Consider the following 17,394-nt stretch of genomic DNA (forward strand, 5'->3'; position numbering starts at 1 on the left):
GCAGGTATGGCAGACTCTGGGGTTCCACATCGAGGAAGTGGAAGGGCCATGTGAGACCCAGACAGGTAGCCCACTTATGTTCGGGATGGGAGCTTTAAATCCAGTTATTTCAAAAGAGCTTTAAGCACACCTAATCTTGTGTTGAACTGCAGCCCAAAACATTACGTAGTGTCTACCCTGCAGGCAGCTACATTTTGCATTGCAGGCTTCACAGGTTCAACATGCTTATCCTGAACTGCAAGGTCTTGCTCTTCGTTTTCATGTGAACCGACCCTATCAAATGAATCAAATGAATCAATTGAAACACTACCTAATAATTCAACAAGTCAATCTTTTAAAAAAATATACATTTACATTAGGGTCTTTTTAAAAAAATGTTTACAACAAATCCTCTTTTATCCACCATAGAAAGTGCTGTTAGGGGGGGAAAACAGCATACAGTAAACATTACTGATTAATCCTCACTTTTGTATACCTAAGTGCATTGGTAGGCCAGGCTAATGAGGGATTTGGTTCACATTTAAAGGCGAATCTTCCTAACTCCTGAAAATATATGAACCAAATACAGTCATCCTTTGAAATTCAGACTTCTTTGAATTTTGCAATGCAGATCTCTAATCAAGCAATTCATACAAATTAGGTAAAGTGTGCATAAAAATGCATTATATTAGTGGATACTACTTGCAAAAACATTGCGTACAAAAATGTGCATGTAGGAGAAATTTGTACTAAAATGCTGACCTTTTTAAAAAATGAAAGAATTTGCAAACTGATGTTGAAATTGAAAGACTCGCCCATTCTTAGGCCCAATAGAACAATTTAAGGAAAATAGCGCAAGATAAATCACAGTGTTATTTTATACAATTGTATGCAACATAAAGTAGGTTAACTTATGGAGGTTCGTGGAATTGGCAGCCCCCTCTTCTCGTCTCCTCTGTCATCGTGAAAGCCTCTGCAGAGGTTTGGTGGCCCTTCCTGAACAACGGGGGACAGGGTGTGGGGAGCTGTTGGGTGGAAGAACAGACTGGAACCTTTCCTTCCATAAACTTCTTTAACTTAGGATCCAAGCCCAATTCCAGTTGATTCTCCAGCTCTCCCAATAGCCCTTAGCACCCCATCCTACATGATTCGGGAAGGAGACATAACCTTCCAGAGTGGCTTTTTTCAGGGGGAGGGATTCAGGTGGCTACAGAGGCGGAAGAGGAGATGGGAGCCTTTTTTCCATTATGTTCCTTAAGTTAACTTACCTTAGATTCCAAGCAAAGATTGCCAATCATTATTATAGACTGTTTGCATTCAAGGCACCTGCCTGTCCTCTGTGTAAAAAAGAATCAGGTTTGTTCAGAATTATTTTAAAAATAATTGGCTCAGTTTCTGTATTTTCTTAAGCTTGTCTGGCCACAGGGCTTGCTTGCAGATGTGGTCACACAAAAATTGGGGAAGCTATGTAGGACCTCCATGCAATTGCTCAAACAGGGTGTGTTGACAGCACTTCACCCATCCTGTGATTCTTAACTCCCTCTGCAACACAAACACGACCTTCCTGTTGCAAGAGTAGATAATTCAATTTACATATCAATATACAGTAGTATCTTGGTTTTCAAATGCCTTGGTACTTGTACGTTTTGGCTCCCGAACAATCGAAACCCAGAAGTGAGTGTTCCGGTTTTTGAACTTTTTTTGGAAGCTGAACACCTGATGCGGCTTCCGCTATTGTTTCCAGTGCGCCTGCGCAATCGGAAGCCAGTTGGAAGCCACGCCTTGGTTTCCAAATGTTTTGGAAATCAAACGGGCTTCCGGAATGCATTCTGTTCGAAAACCAAGCTGCGACTGTATAATAGTTCAACCCTGTAGGTAAGTTCTACTGAACCCAATGGGCTTATTTCTCAATAGCCACACATAAGATTGCACTGCATGCAAAATAAGTGCATCATTTCCTTGCTGAGGGAGTAGTGTCGCTGCTGCCCATCTGTCCACTTCCTGAAAGCAGGTATGAATCACAGACTTACTGGTGTACACAAGAAAGTCTGGTTAATACAGGAGTCACAGAATTCCGAAACTCAAAGGCCAGGGCATTTCAAAATGATGAGAGAACAGAAATGTGTCCAAACACGGTGACGCCTTGCCCTTTCCAGTAAGCAGAAGTGACAACCAACCTGAGTTCAGGTGAGCAGCAGCACCACACTATCTGCTACTGATTGCACTGAAACATTAACAGCCATGTGCAGGTGCACCAAGACATCAAGGGCCTGATCCCAGTTCTGACATCACTCCTGTTTCCGCACCGGCCAATTGCCAATTGCCTTTGAAGCAGCTCAACCAAGGCAGTGCTTTGGGTGCTTCCAGACAATCTGTTTACTGAGCATTCATTCCTGATCTGTTTGCTACATTGGCTATTTAGTGAGCATTCACCCTGATTTGTTCGTGGAGATGCTAGACAATGTTGTGTCCAGCAACCCTATCCTTTCCAGTCCATTTCCCCATCACTTTCCTTACTGCAGAAAAGCCTGATGTTTGGAGAAAGCAGGTTTGTTGTGCAAGACCTCCCAATTAACTGTCATTGAGAATTTGCCAGTTTGTGATTGAATCCCACCCCAGCATAGCAACAGACTGAAAACGCCATTCACGACTCTTCCCTGCCACCGCTTTGCGCAGCATCCTATGTACCATCAAGGACAGCAGCAAACCTGGGATGGTCAATTCTTGTAGAGATCTAACAACGGACACATCAGATCCTTCTTTAGCTGTGCCAATAAGAGTCAACAGGTATGGCCATGATAGAAGAACAGGAGAGGAGGGCTAGCCTTTAGACAAATTCTCTGTTCAGCTGTCAGCATTCTCCCCAAGGGAGTCTTCTTCATTTATAAGTAGTGCAAAGTGATATTCATGCCAAGTGGCATACAGAAACCAGCTGGGAGAAAGAGATAAGACGTTTTAAAGAGGAGATACGGAACACACTGTACTAAGTCAACTGAAAATGTACAGAAATCATAAAGCTGTCATACACTGCAATGAAAAAGGTCCATGTGGCGTATTCAGTAAGGTTGTGACAATACCTCCCTGTATGCAACCTGAAATGGATAGTCTTCTTAACCTTTTGAAGGAAACACCTGTCATGCCAGCTTTAAGATTAAGAGCAAAGGCAGGTGGAACATTCTAAGAGCAGCTAAAGCAGTTTGAAAGCAACCTTGCCAGCACAAAATAGCTTCTCCTTTATCCCAGGACGTGTGTACAAAAACAACACTTCTGCAAATTTCCAGCATGGTTCAGTTTGAACTGGGGAAAAGCTGGCCAAGGAGAATTCCTATTGGTGAAAATCCATGGCATTTACCTACGCACCTCCCCTTTGCCTATCTCTAGAACGTGAAACACAAAGAAAAGAAAAGGATGGACAGCTGGAACAGCATTTTACTTGTTAGTACAGTCATACCTTGGAAGCTGAACGCCTTGGCTCCCAAACAAATCGGCTCCCAAACGATTGAAACCCAGAAGTAAGCATTCCGGTTTTCGAACCGTTTTTGGAAGCCAAACATCCAGCATGGCTTCCGAAGGGCTGCAAGAAGCTCCTGCAACCAATGGGAAGCCGTGCTTTGGTTTTCGAATGGTTCCGGGAGTCGGACAGACTCCTGGACTGCATTCTGTTCAAAAACCAAGGTACCACTGTAAACATGTTTAAGACAAGTTCCATACTGCAGGGAGAAGGACCCCTGTGACCACTATTTTAAATGTTTCGTCTGTGTCCACCCTAATACTTTAGGTATGTGACAAAGTCAAGGCACTGTTGGGAAATCAGCATAGCAGGAAATATTTAGCAAATACTCTTGTCCTGACGGGTAGACTTTTGTCAGCGATGCACCCCTTCCTGACCATTCTTTTACTGATCTATATTACATTTGTACTCAGCCCATCTTCCAAGTAGCTCAGACGGGATTATTCCCTTTTAACCCTCACAAACACCCTGGAATGAAGTTTTGACCGGGAAAAGTCTTGTGCTGAGAAAAAAATGTGGTGTTGGTTGGTCTCCTTTGTTCAAGTCAAAGGGTGATATTCAACTACCTATTGAAATGGATGAGTCTCACTTAGTCATGTTCATTTCAATGGGCCAACTGTTTAAAGGCTAGTCGAACACCACCTAAATACTTTACCAGTACTTTACAGTATTCAATACACTGGTACCTTGGTTCTCGAACGGCTTAGTTGTCGAACAAATCGGCTCCCGAATGCCGCAAACCTGGAAGTAAGTGTTCCGGTTTGCAAACTTTTCTCGGAAGCCAAATGCCCGACGCGGCTTCTGCTTGAGTGCAGGAAGCTTCAGCAGCCAATCGGAAGCTGCGCCTTGGGTTGTGAACGGTTCCGGGACTCCCAGAGCAGATTACCGCATTTTTCGCTCTATAAGACGCACTTTTTCCCTCCTAAAAAAGTAAGGGGAAATGTGTGTGCGTCTTATGGAGCGAATGCAGGCTGCGCAGCTATCCCAGAAGCCAGAACAGCAAGAGGGATCGCTGCGCAGCGATCCCTCTTGCTGTTCTGGCTTCTGGGATTCAGAATATTTTTTTTCTTGTTTTCTTCCTCCCAAAACTAGGTGCATCTTATGGTGTGGTGTGTCTTATAGAGCGAAAAATACGGTAAGTTCGAGAGCCAAGGTACCACTGTACTTAATTATTTAACTGATATTTCATTACAAGAATTTCATTCATAAAAAGATAAGAGTGAGAAAAAAAAAGAAAGGAAAAAAGTAAGTGAGAATGAAAAAAATAAAGAAAAAATACTGTTACCAGATCTTAATACTTGATAATATACGAGGTAGTGATGCTGGAGATTTTTATAATGCACCAAGGATGCACTGGCAGAAGGGTGGTAGCTCAAGAGAGGAGCACTTGTTCATATGCAGCTCTCTGGGTCATGTTGGGCCAGCCGCTGTCTCTAACTCTAAACCTACCTTGCAGGGTTACTGAAAGGGGGAGGGGTAGAACCACGTAGACCACCTGGAGTTCCTTAGGGGAAAAGGTGGACTATAAATGCAATGTAATAAATAGCTTTGCTTTTGGCATTAACCAGAGGAGTAATATGTATACAACCTCATCGTAATCAGCGGAATTATGCAAAGGCCAGCTGAGAAGAGGAAGCTGAAGCCTGGAAACCAGCCCACAGTGGCAGCATAAAGACTATTGAACGTGACAAGTCCAAGAGTCCCCATCACGACCTCTAAGCAGGCGATGCAAGCAAATATAGCTCCTGTCAAAACGAGAAAACACAAAAAATTAAAATAAAACACTTGTGCTATTCTCCATTTATTTGAAACATTTCTCAACCGCCTTTTCTCAGAAGATTCCAGGGTGGCATTCCAGAGTGTTACTTAAACTATTCATGCAACTTATTAATAGGGTTAACCTTTTTTATTTTTTTTAAAGCCCCAAATAATAAATAACAATGTAAAATAAAACTGACAAATCCACCCAACACCTCCTAACTCCCTTTGTAATTTATGACATGACAACCGTGACCTATCCTTTCGCAACTTCAACTCACCTTGTTCATTAGGAAGAACTAATTTGGACAACATGGATCGAAGGACTGGAATGGGCATAGCAAGTAGCAGGGAAGGCACTCTCACTGTAAAACACACAAGCCAGCAATATTATGAACAGGAGACTGAAAAAGATGAAGCTGTACTGTAAAATACAACAAAGCAAAAGGAAACAGCCAAGATATTTTGATAGTCATATAGGGTTATCTCCAACTAAGTCATACTCAGAGAAGATCCACTAAAATAGATGCATCTAAGTTACTCAAGTCTATTTCAATGGGCTTTCAATGGTTTGGTAAGGATTAATGTGAACCTAACCTGAAACAATATGCAAACCGAAATGTAAATATATTTCAAAATTCATACTTTTCTGAATTTTGTGGTGCAGTTCTCAAACCAAGGAATGTCTATAAAATTGCATATATTCTTGAAAATAATGTAGCCCAGAAATTATTCTTCATGGTTGTGAGCACCACTTGTTTTCAAAACATCTACATAACCAGCATTCTTACCAAAAGTTCTGAATTTTCACCGGTCTGGTACTGAACTCACCTAAAAACATCAGCAACGTAGTGGTGGCAAAGGCAGCCATGACGGCTCCTCCTACGTAAGAGAAGATCCCGAGGTAAACAAGGTAAAAGTCCTTTAGGTACTTGACAAGGACAAGGATTCCTAGAAAGCCAATCACAGAGACAACAGTAGATGCAGCCGAGCCGTATCCTATGTAGATGGCATTCCAGCAGAGTGGGGCGTTCAGTTCATAGATGGTGTAAAGAGAAAGCGCGCCAATCATTGTGAACAAGTAAGTCATGAATGTGCAAAGCAGCAACGTGATTAGAGTCCGCTTCCTACAGGAAGAATTCCGAAATAAGTCATAAACTCCAGAAAAGGTTTCCTTGAGCTTTTCTTTCAGAGACTTTGGCTCAACCTCAGATACCCGGACTGTGTCATCCAAAAAACACACAACATACAAAATGTTGACCACCTGAAGCAGTGACATCATCACGTATGTCCAGGTAAAGCCCAAAGCCTTTAAAATGTAGCCTGAAGACAGTCCTCCCAATCCAGAAAACACTCCAAGGATGAAGTCGATCACTGCTATTCGGATGGTATTCTGCTTCTCATTCTCGCAAAGGTCAGCAATGAAGGCAAAGGCACCGCCAAGGAAGGTTGCTATGCTTCCAAACAGCCCAGTAACGAAGGCCGAAATGAATAGGAGGGAGAGGGGCAGCGAGAAATAGGATATAGCGCAGAGGAAGATGCTGCTCACGAGACTGCCCACCATAGGAAGAACCAGCGACACTTTGCGCCCCCAGCGTTCTCCGTTTGCTACGACGACAAAGGCTACCAAAATGCTGAGGGCACCCGCACACAGGTCTGTTTTCAAGATAAAAATAGACATCTTTTCTTGGACTTCCTGAAAGAAGAAAATAAACAGATTTAATATAAAGTAGCAGGGAGCGGGTTGTCAATCCATATATGCAAACCTGTGTAATAACTGATTGTTAATGGCTTGCGATAACATGGAGGCAAGCGTGGACTCAGTGTGTCGTGGAGTGCCCTCCCTGCTGAAATACCAAGGTGCCATCAGTATTGGCATTCCACTGGCTCTTGAAGACACACCTGAACTTGAACTTGATCCTACTGTTTTTTTCAGTTGTTTCAATTGTCATGCTTTCTAACTTTATTTTCCTTCCTAAAATGACCCCATAATTTTTGGATTTTATTGATATTGATGCTGCATTTTATGTTGTATTCTATGCTGTTTTTAAGTCGCATTTTAATCAATGTTTTATATTTGCTGTTAGCTGTCCTGAGCCCGGTTTTGAAACTGGGAAGGGCGGGGTATAAATAAAAATTTATTATTCTTATTATTCTTTATTATAACTGGCTTGTGGCATATTTTAATTAAAGATGTTTTAATGCTACGGTAGAATTGTTAGTGTATTTTAATTATGTATGGATTTTATAATTGGTTTTATAGTTGCAAACCACTTACAGGCCATTTTGGTATAAGAGCAGTACATAAATTATTATTTAAAACATCATCGTCTTTCTCTCTTTCATAACTCAACATGCATGCATGTAGGAGACAGTGTGCAGAGGGGAGGCCACATTTTGATCAGCCCGAGCAACCACAGGCACAAAAGAGCCCTGAAGTACCTTTTTAGGTCACATTCACACCATACATTTCAAACACAAGGTTTTCCCGGGAGAATCTTGGGAACTGTAGTTCACCCTCGCAGAGCTACAATTCCCAGCACCCTTAACAAGCTACAGTTCCCAGGATTCTTTGGAGGAAGGTGTGTGCTTTAAATGGCGTGGATATGATTTTAACACATTTACCGTGGCATAAGCTTTTGTGGACTGGATTCTACATCACCCAGTGCGTGAAATGCCAGTCGAAGCCGTACCTGTATCTGTGTATCTATTTACAGACGGAAGAAGAATTATAAATCACGGGGTTGAAATGCCACAAAATGCAAGGTGTCCATTACATTTCTGTGCAAAGCTCAAATGTATCAAGCTCACAGAGAAAGCACTGACAAGCAAAGAATGCACAGAGGTTATCTCGCACACACTTGAACTTGGCGTAGAAATGTTGCAGACTATGCCTCTTGCATTTTGTGACCTTTGGGCCCTTCTGTAAACGATTCTTTCTCCTTGAGAGTGGCAGAAAAACACTTGCTGACTGAAGATACGCTTGATGTGTCTGTTCTGAGAGACAGAGTAGGACCTTGGAGCAGATGTCCAGGGCCCCCTCACTCAGCAGACTCAACAGGGGGCCCCACCCGAAGCCGCAGGACTGTTGTTTCCTATGATCGTGTTGTTGTTTTTCTGTTTGAAGACTTTCTTAACACAAAAGGACCTTTAACTTCCTCTGGGCAAGACGATTACATGGCAATACTCTGTCTAGATGGAGTAGCGGCAGAAGGCCCAACACTAAGCAAATGTTGCAAGAATCCCAGCTGGTACAAGATGACCCTAGTGCTTGACTTTGTGTGCAATCCAAAGAAAAAAACCACGAGCCTTGAATGCACTTATTTAAAGAAGTCAATAGGACTTTGCCACGTCAGCTTGGGCTGCACACAGCCATGTTTTTCACATGAGGTACATGCTGATCATTCCAGATAACGAGGGAGAGTTATGAAAACATATGCTGTATATAAATTAAACACAACACTCCACTACTTAAGTCAGGCGCACAAGAAAGTAAATGAGAAGCACCTGGATTAAAAGCAGCTTAGTTCCAGCAAAGCCAATGAAGTATTGCACTGTGACGCTAGCTGAAGATTTGGCCCACAAGTCTAAAATCTGAAGACAGACGTTTCACTCTAGGGCACAGTATGTGAAGCAAATAAATAGAACTTACAACAAAAACTTCAACAGGGAGGAGTCCTCAACTTATATAAAGATTAAATTAAGGGATAGAGCATTGTGAGGCAAAACAAGATGCAAGGAAGGGAGCATTGCTCGCAAACCCTATTATTAATGAAAGCATTTTCCACAATCTGCAACCAGTCTAACAAGCAGAATGCCTGCATTGCACATTAAACAGTGTACAGTGGTACCTTAGCTGCAGAACAAATTGGCTCTCGAACGCCACAAACCCAGAAGTGAGTGTTCTGGTTTGCGAACGTTTTTTGGAAGCCAAATGTCTGATGCAGCTCCCGATTGAGTGCAGGAAGCTCCTGTAGCGAATTGGAAGCTGCGCCCTGGTTTTCGAACGGACTCCCGGAATGGATTAAGTTTGAGAACCAAGGCACCACCGTATCAGTGTAAGATCCCCCACTTTAGCTATAAAGATATTTGTTCAAGCAGGCCAGCCACTAGGAAGCACCACAGTCTGGCCTAATGAATTCTGAGCTTCTTTGTAATTAAACATGAATCCAGTTCTAACACAGTACAAAAGATACTTGAATGCAAATGCTAGGAAGCCGTCTTAAAAATACCCCTTTAAAATCCTTGATCCTGAACCATTCCTAAAACGAGTGACCAACACTGACCATTTTCAAGTTCCTAAGGCAATCAGTGAGTTGGAGATACACAACTTCGCTGTTTTTAAAGTTCAGCCCGCCTTGGATGGGGTAGCCCTCCTCCTGAAATATCAGGTTACGGTCTGGCAGTACTCCTGGATGAAGATGTCTAAAGAGTATTGTGGCCAGGGGTGCTTTTGTCCAGCTTAGGTTGGTGCACCATCAGCAACCATTCTTTGAAAAGCTCTGACAAAAGTGTCACATCCAGGCTGGATTATTGCCATGTGCTCTCAATGGGAATACATTTGAAGAGTCCACACAAAGTTCAGTTGGTGAGCCTACTGAAACACCCTCTTAAAAGCTGCCAGAGCCCCGTTCTTTTTTTGCACCTGGTCGTCCCAGCTCTGACTATTCTAGCAGTTGACAATTCATTGACTGTGTCATTTAACTCAAGTGACGTTTTCTTTGCAACGCTCTCTCCCAGTGGGCACAACCCAAACATATGCATATTAAATTTTTCATTAAAGTTTGTGGAACTTAAGAGCATAAATCTCTCACCGAGATAGAGACTAGCAGTCCAATCCTACAGATGTTTACTCAGAGTTTACCCAGTGTAAACTCAGATGTTTACACTGAACCCATTGAGTTCAGTGAAGATTACTCCCAAGAAAACGAGAGTAGGAGCTTTCTGGATACAAATCAGTAGACTTGTGCTGTCCATTTAACTATGCCTGGTATGCACCCAAGGAGAACTCTGAGCTTACCTTTTGCTTCAAGAAAGTTGGATCGCTTTGGTTCACATGGCAATGAGAAGCATTGTCATTATCGAAGGTAGAATTGGTGGTCTCCTCCCAGAGCCTCCGATACACATACTGCTGCATCAACGGCATGGAATATAAAAACATGAACAAGGCAACCACAGGTTCCACTACCATAAATTTCTTCATGCTTGAATCTGAGTTTTAATTCTGTTTCAGGAAAAAAAAAAGAATGTATCAGTCTTCTGGAAAGGACATCAAACTGGCTCATCAAACTGAGAAGGTACCTGCACACCTGCAGTCTCACAACAGGTGATGAGTCAAGCAATAAAAAACACTGCAACCCTGATGGTTTGGTGCGCTGTCACCAGAAGGGGTGGATCTTCTGTAATTCCTTGTTAAATTATGAAAGAGCCATTTAACATGCTCTGACTCACATTTGCTCTAACCTACACTGCTAAGATGGGGTTTTCAAACGAGTTTAGCACAAGAGAATTATATTTTTTTAATAACGTCTACTGGTTTGGGGGTATATGGAATGTAGTACCTCTGGTGGCAGACACATCATGCGCCTTCTGAGGTAGTTTATCACCTTTGATCCCCACCCTGCACTCAGCTCTCACCTGTGGCTTCCAGAAGTTGTCAGCGTGCAATAGGGGTCGCTCCCCAGGAAATGGCTCCGACTGGCCGGCTAATCCACAGGAGGGCAGCTGATGGCTTTCAAACCCTCGGTGAGTTATGGACTTCCACTGCATGTGAAGACAGGCTCCAGCGGATTGAGCAGACAAGAGTAATAGTCAGTCTAACAGTCAAGAAGGTAGGTGGTTTCTGCTCATGCTGCAGGGGGAAGTGAGGGGGCAGATGGGGCTCATCAACCTGGGAAAGTACCTTAGCTAGGACAAGGAAAACCCTGGCCCTAAACTTCCACTGCCTTGTGCAGTATCTTCGGAAAAAGAAAAGGAGTCCCTAAGATGGTTGGATGGCCTTGTACGCCTCCTGCAGCCAAATTGTTTCCTTTGGGCCACATCAGTGAGGCCGAGAGGAGGGTCTTGTCATCTGGGCAGCACAGGACCTCCATACACAATGCCTGGGCTTGTGCCTCAGGGAGGTCACTTTGGTGCAGCAAATGCAACAGTTTGACTTCACCCCTGGAGGTGCACTCCATTGTCTCTCAAAACAGACACATGCCAACAACCTACTGTGTCATTTTATCCATTCTCCTGCTTTGCAATTTTGGTTTCTGTTTTTCTGTCTTGAGAAACATAATTAGACAATGCAACCAATGCTTTTTTTTCCTGGCAGTACACAACGGTACACAGTATTGCCACCTTTTTCGCAAGAGAAGGAGGCAGGAGGCCTCTTGGACCCCGTCAGAGCACCGCGCCTCCTTCCCTAAGCTGGGAAAATGCTTCCTGGGCTTGGGGAAGGAGGCGTGAGCCCATGTCCCGGCAGAATCGTGGATGGTATGACCCTGTGGCGATAATAGGCATGCACAGTCAGGTATTAAGAGTACAGAACAAGGTACAGAGTTGCAGCAAGTCCTTTAATTATCACGCATAATGTAATAACTACATACCAATATTTTAATGACGTTCCAGTAAAACATACAACTGTTTTACATGTATTTGTTTTTCCTGACTCCCAAGGAAGTTTTCCATCCAGGGCAACCGCCCGGAGTATCAGCACCTTTTCCCCCCAGAAATAAAGCACTTTAATAACAACTGCAGTACTGGTTGAGTGACCTGGTTAAAAGAGGGAACAGGGCTCCCGAATCTTTAAAAGTTGTGTTTCAGCATGTGTGCCTTTTATGAAAAATTATGGCCTTTTCCAGATGGCCTGTTTATTCAGCATTCATCCTGATTTGCTTGCAGGACAGTTAAAAGACAATGAATTATAAGGCAGTGGAGAACTCATACAGCTATTGTCACCCCAGGGAGAGTTACCCTGTCTGGTCTGTAATAAAGATTGATTGAGGGGTTTTTTTTTGTTATCTATCACAGCTTCCCAATGAATTTGGTGTGGGCTAGAGACTTGTTTCAGGGCCCAAAAGCCCAGTTCCTCGTTCATATTTATAGCAGCAGTTACTGGTGTGTACGTGTGTGCACACACATTCTACTCTTGAGAGGGTCTTTCAGAAAAATTAAGTGTTGGGCCAAACACAATGCCAGCACTTCTCATAGAAGGCAGCCGTCCAGCAGCAAATGTGTATGTTTTTTCCTCCCAGGATGCAAGCTCTAGTTTCTTATTCCTCTGGATTGGCCTGAGAGACACCACAATTTAACGTGCATTTTACAAAGACAAAACTTTGGGATACATGACGATGATGCATTTTCCAAAAAAATTATTCCAAGGCAGGAATTATGCTAATACCAAGATTATACTCCATTGGAAAAAGCACAGGTTCTTACAGTCTCAGGCCCAGAACTGCTTAACAGTACTGTACTGGTCCACACTCAAAGACATGTTACTATTTCTGCCTCAAGTGTCTTAGAGTCACCCAATCAGCTAGAAAGGGGAGTTTTTAAGCCACAGTATGCTCCAAAGCTAAGCATTTAGGAACACTGAAAACACTAGGTGCTTCAGTTTCAAAAGAATGGTGTGCAACTTCTGTTATGTACATTGGAACTTCTAGGGAAACACAAGTCACTCTGAAAGACATTGGACCACTCCAAATCATTGGCCCACGTATGTGCACAGACTATGGTAAAGGTAAAGGGACCCCTGACCATTAGGTCCAGTCGTGGCCAACTAGGTTTGTGGCGCTCATCTCACTTTATTGGCCGACTATGGTAGAACTAGCTAAAAGGCAACACCTGCACATCTGCATTGATTGTTGCAACATGTCCCTAATTATTATTATTGTATAGGAATACCATAATAATAATAATAATTAGGAATACAATAATAACTATAAGATTAATGTGTAATCTTAGAATCTTGTACAACCTTAGAAGGGGCGTGGCTGTGACAATTGCCACTGCAACTCCTTTCTGGAAAACAAACCTGGGAATATGCATTTTTAAAAAAGAATGACTATCACTGTTTTAAATAAACAAAGCTTGGTCAGCTTCATTCGGACTTCATCCAGGAAAAAAAAGGAAGGTGAAGTAAAGCTCAACTGGTTCTTAAGGTCATGTGTATCTCTCACATGACACTGCAAACAAAACCCACCAAAACAAAAATCGCACTCGTCAGTTATTTAGCCTTTGCGCAACTGTCTGCTTGGCGGCTCGAAAAACCTCAAATGCCTGCCTTTTTGAGCCACAGGTCATCAAACTGCAGAGCGGTACCCGTTCACCTGCAGCAACCTTGCAAGTCACTCCCTGCGCGTCAGATTGTCCGAAACTTGTGCCTATTTGTTTTCCCCTCCGCTCCAGCCAGTTTTAAGTGGGGCGGAGGGGAAGTTTTCTTTTATCCCCCCCCCCCTCCCAGCATCTTGTCACCTGCAGCCTAGTTTATACAGTATTGCAAAGTGGCTCGGCCTCGGCTGCCATGCAAACGAACGAACGGCCGCGCGCTCTGTGCAAGCAAGAAGATGCTCAGGTATTTTTGCAGTGCTTTTTCCCGGGGGGACGCAGGGGTACACACACCTCTAAACATTTTGTGAATCTAAGTTTTTGCCTCACTGAGGGGCAGTATTTCAATATGAGTAGGAAAATGAGAGTACCCCTAAACATTTTTTTAAAGAAAAAAAGCACGGCGGTATTTGAAAGTAAACAATGTGGCGCAGGCAAGCAGCTCCCCGAATTCCTCCCCGTGACCCGGAGCTTTTGTGCACGCGTTTGCCCCTCCGCTCCCGATAAAGCACGCGCGCGCACGCAGCACCGGGGAATGACGGCGGCGGGCGCGCGCAAACTGCGCTCCCGCCCCGCCCTACTAGCCATTCGCTTACCTCCGGCCGCACGCAGCCCCACCTCTCCCGCTTCCCCAGCTCCTACTACGCCTCCATGGCCTGTTGCAGAAGAAGGAGCGCCGCGTCTCCATTAGGGAGACAAGCGCTACCTGCCCTCGGCTCCCCGCGCGCTCCTCGCCCGGCTCATGCGAGGCCCTGTTTATTGGCTCCCAATGCTTGAGATAGAAGCCCTCACGCAAGGACAGCGGCGATTGGCCCGCCGACATGTCACTCGAATCCGCAGGAGCCCGCCTCGCGCCCGGTCTTGTTGTTCCGCGCATGCCCGGTCTGTGGAGGCCGCGCGGCTTTGGCAAAGTCTGGGCTTGGCTTGTTTGGGGCGGTGAGAGTCCAAAGGCTGCGCGAGGACGCCCCGGGACATCTTAGTGCATGGTCGCTCCTAGCGTTATGCAATAGGCCGTCTCTCCCACCTGGTTTCCACAGTCGCTAATTCCTACCTACTGCGCGATTCAGAAGGAGAGGGAATAGATAGTTGCCCCGAAGTAACCTCAGACAACATGAACTGTCGCAAGGCAGTTCGTAATCATGCAGTAAAAACAGCTAAAGTAGGGGGTTGGTTTTTTAAAAAAAATAGTGGTCTCTGTATTATTATTATTATTATTATTATTATTAAATTTGTCTACTTCATTTGTAGATCACAGGGCAGTTCGCAAGATAAAAACGCAAAATGCAAACTAAAAAGAACACACACAAACCAATAACTCCTCCTCCTTGTAACCTGGATAGCTCACTTTATATGTTGTACCAAAAACTTGAACTCTGCCCTCTAGCAGAGTGACAGCCAGTATAGATCTCACAGACAATATTATTATTTTGGAATGCCCTCCCATCATATGTCAAACAGAAAAACAACTATTTGCCTTTTGATTGGTGTTTTACTGCGTTTTTAATACTGGGGCTGTGGCAACCCAGTCAGATGGGCAGCATATAAATGATAAAATTATTACTGTGCTGGTTATATGCCCCCCCCCCACAAGCAGCCTGCCAGTGGAAGTGTCCAGAGTGCATTCAAGTAATCCAACCTTAAAGCTATGACTTTATGCACAACTGTGGTCAAGCTATCAATCCAGAAAAGGCTGTAGCTGTCTTACCAAGCAAAGCTTGGTAAAGGCACTCCTTGTCTGCCTTAGGCCTCTAGCCATTTCTAGAATGACAAGCATGAGATTAATACAAATACATTTCACATGCTCATGCAAGCTGAAACAAAGACAACTTTGTGGTGTCTCAAAGGCGGTTTATCCCACAGAATTTCCAGTCTGTTTTATTTCTTGGAAGTAGCAACTTGACATGATCCAAAAATCCTCATTTGTTTTAGAAAGAAAATCCTCAGAATAAGTTACTAGAGGCATAGCTGGGTTAGTAAAAACAACAGAGACTTGTGGCACCTTAAAAACTCAAATTCATTATGGCATAAGAAGAGGTGCATATTCAGCATATGGGAGAAGCTATACAATGAGGATGCTAGATGCATCTCTATGAATCTTCTTTTCTCATATTTTACAGCTGCTTCTATATTACTGATCCGTTAGAACAAAAAAAAAAACCCCAACAGCTAATAATAATAATAAATTTTATTTATATCCCGCCCTCCCCAGCCAAAGCCGGGCTCAGGGCGGCTAACAACACTAAAATAGTGCAACATTATAAAACAATATAAAATTAATTAAAATCAAAATTGATGGCAATCATAAACTAAAGTTTTGTAAAGATTGCCAAAGGAGGGAGTCAGGCTGCACCCTGACCAAAAGGCCTGGTGGAACAGCTCTGTCTTGCAGGCCCTGCGGAAAGATGTCAAGTCCTGCAGGGCCCTTGTCTCTTGTGACAGAGCGTTCCACCAGGTTGGAGCCGCAGCTGAAAAAGCCCTGGCTCTGGTTGAGGCCAGCCTAACCTCTCTGTGGCCCGGGACCTCCAAGATGTTTTTATTTGAGGACCGTAAGTTCCTCTGTGGGGCATACCAGGAGGGGCGGTCCCGTAGGTACCGTAGGTACGAGGGTCCTAGGCCGTATAGGGCTTTGAAGGTTAAAACCAGCACCTTAAACCAGCTCTATTATTATTTTTAATATCTTCACGTATGTCGTTCCATGTGTTAAACTGATTTAAATCACAGCATCATCATGGCTACAGGAATCCAACTGGGTTTGCTTCTGCTGACTTGATGGTAAAAGCATATTTAACATGGGGAATGAGCATCATTTTGTTCTAGAAAGAATAATATATTTTTAAAGTAGAAATAATGAAATGAGCATTTTGGTGAATTTGTATGTGTGGGGCTAGCTGATGACTAAAATATTTTTAAGAGAGAAAATGTGGCAACCAGCATCAGTCCATGGTGACCCTGCTACTGTTGCAGGCCCTGCTTGTCACTTAGCTCATCATCATGTGTAGCTCTCCGTAAGATCATTTGTTGGGTCCTGGAATTTGCCCCAGCCCTACCTGCACCACTGAAAAGAGTGCTAAAAATGTGTTTATAGAGCAGAGGGAGAAAGCTTTCCTGCTGAGTGCCACTTTGCTTGCTCCTGCTGTTTCATCTGTTGTGAGATTTACAGGTGGTCATTTTTCCATAGCTGCTTGCTAATTATTCTGCTGCTATTCAGCCATTTGAAGTTGGTTCTTCACACTCTTTTCCCCATTGCAATACATATGTTTACTTTAAAGTGTTCTTCAGGCTGCGTAAAAAGTATGAAAATATCTTGTAAGCATGGGCCACAGTCCTGAGAACTGTATTACTGTACTTTTGTGTGCCCAGCAGTTCCTTTGTTTGTGAGTGTGGTTGCCTTTGCAAAATATAGGCTTCCTCTTGCCATGCCACAGCACAGATATACTGCCTGGCAAATGGCTAATGAAACTCAGAGGTAAAGGCTGCTACTCAAAGCCAATCAACAGGAGTCCATTTGCAGGAGTACAGCATACAGGTCTTGAAATGTACCAGAGGCAGCCACCTGGATTGTATCCATGAAGCCTTGTCATCTTGCATTTTTGTGCATGCCAATACCAACACTGCAGTAAACCTGAGCTTCTAAGTGGTGTTCATGCTTGTCTCCTGTTTATGTTTTGCTCTGTTATAAAAACCACTGTTGGTAAGCAGAATCCGATTCAGTGATTGATGGCTTGCATGCTTTACATCTTCTATAGTACTTTGTGCATATTGCTTCTCACTTCCTTTGTGGTTGGTAAGAGGTTCCAGGGGCAGATACCATGAGTTCTGTTTCCTTTCAGGATGAC

General features: G+C 43.6%; 2 protein-coding genes across 3 annotated transcripts in view; both read right to left on the bottom strand.

Annotated features, from left to right (window-relative positions):
* FLT1 (fms related receptor tyrosine kinase 1) overlaps positions 1–17,394 on the bottom strand; it is a 482,624-nt gene that overhangs the window by 154,121 nt on the left and 311,109 nt on the right. The window lies entirely within an intron of this gene.
* On the bottom strand, positions 376–14,356 carry SLC46A3 (solute carrier family 46 member 3). Of its 2 annotated transcripts, none has more exons than XM_083437178.1 (7): positions 14,155–14,356; positions 10,886–11,028; positions 10,269–10,472; positions 6,080–6,944; positions 5,530–5,613; positions 5,079–5,235; positions 376–2,911 (listed from the first exon to the last, which is right to left on the bottom strand). In XM_083437178.1, the coding sequence occupies exons 3-7, from the start codon at positions 10,449–10,451 to the stop codon at positions 2,824–2,826; spliced, it is 1,377 nt and encodes a 458-aa protein (XP_083293304.1). In that variant the 5' UTR covers positions 10,452–10,472; positions 10,886–11,028; positions 14,155–14,356; the 3' UTR covers positions 376–2,823. The 2 variants fall into 2 exon arrangements, with proteins under 2 accessions (XP_083293304.1, XP_083293303.1); XM_083437177.1 differs by having other exon boundaries at positions 10,886–11,099; positions 14,155–14,329.

This window comes from Podarcis tiliguerta, assembly GCF_965153285.1.
Source record: "Podarcis tiliguerta genome assembly, chromosome: 4".
NCBI classification, from domain to species: domain Eukaryota; kingdom Metazoa; phylum Chordata; class Lepidosauria; order Squamata; family Lacertidae; genus Podarcis; species Podarcis tiliguerta.

Excerpts from the sequence above, each read along its gene's own strand:
- SLC46A3 (XM_083437178.1), bottom strand. The coding sequence starts at position 10,451 with ATGAAGAAATTTATGGTAGTGGAACCTGTGGTTGCCTTGTTCATGTTT. Across the intron at positions 5,236-5,529 it reads AGTTCTTCCTAATGAACAAG|GAGCTATATTTGCTTGCATC; the intron begins GTGAGTTGAAGT and ends TCGTTTTGACAG. Across the intron at positions 2,912-5,078 it reads ATTCCGCTGATTACGATGAG|CTGGTTTCTGTATGCCACTT; the intron begins GTTGTATACATA and ends TCTTTCTCCCAG.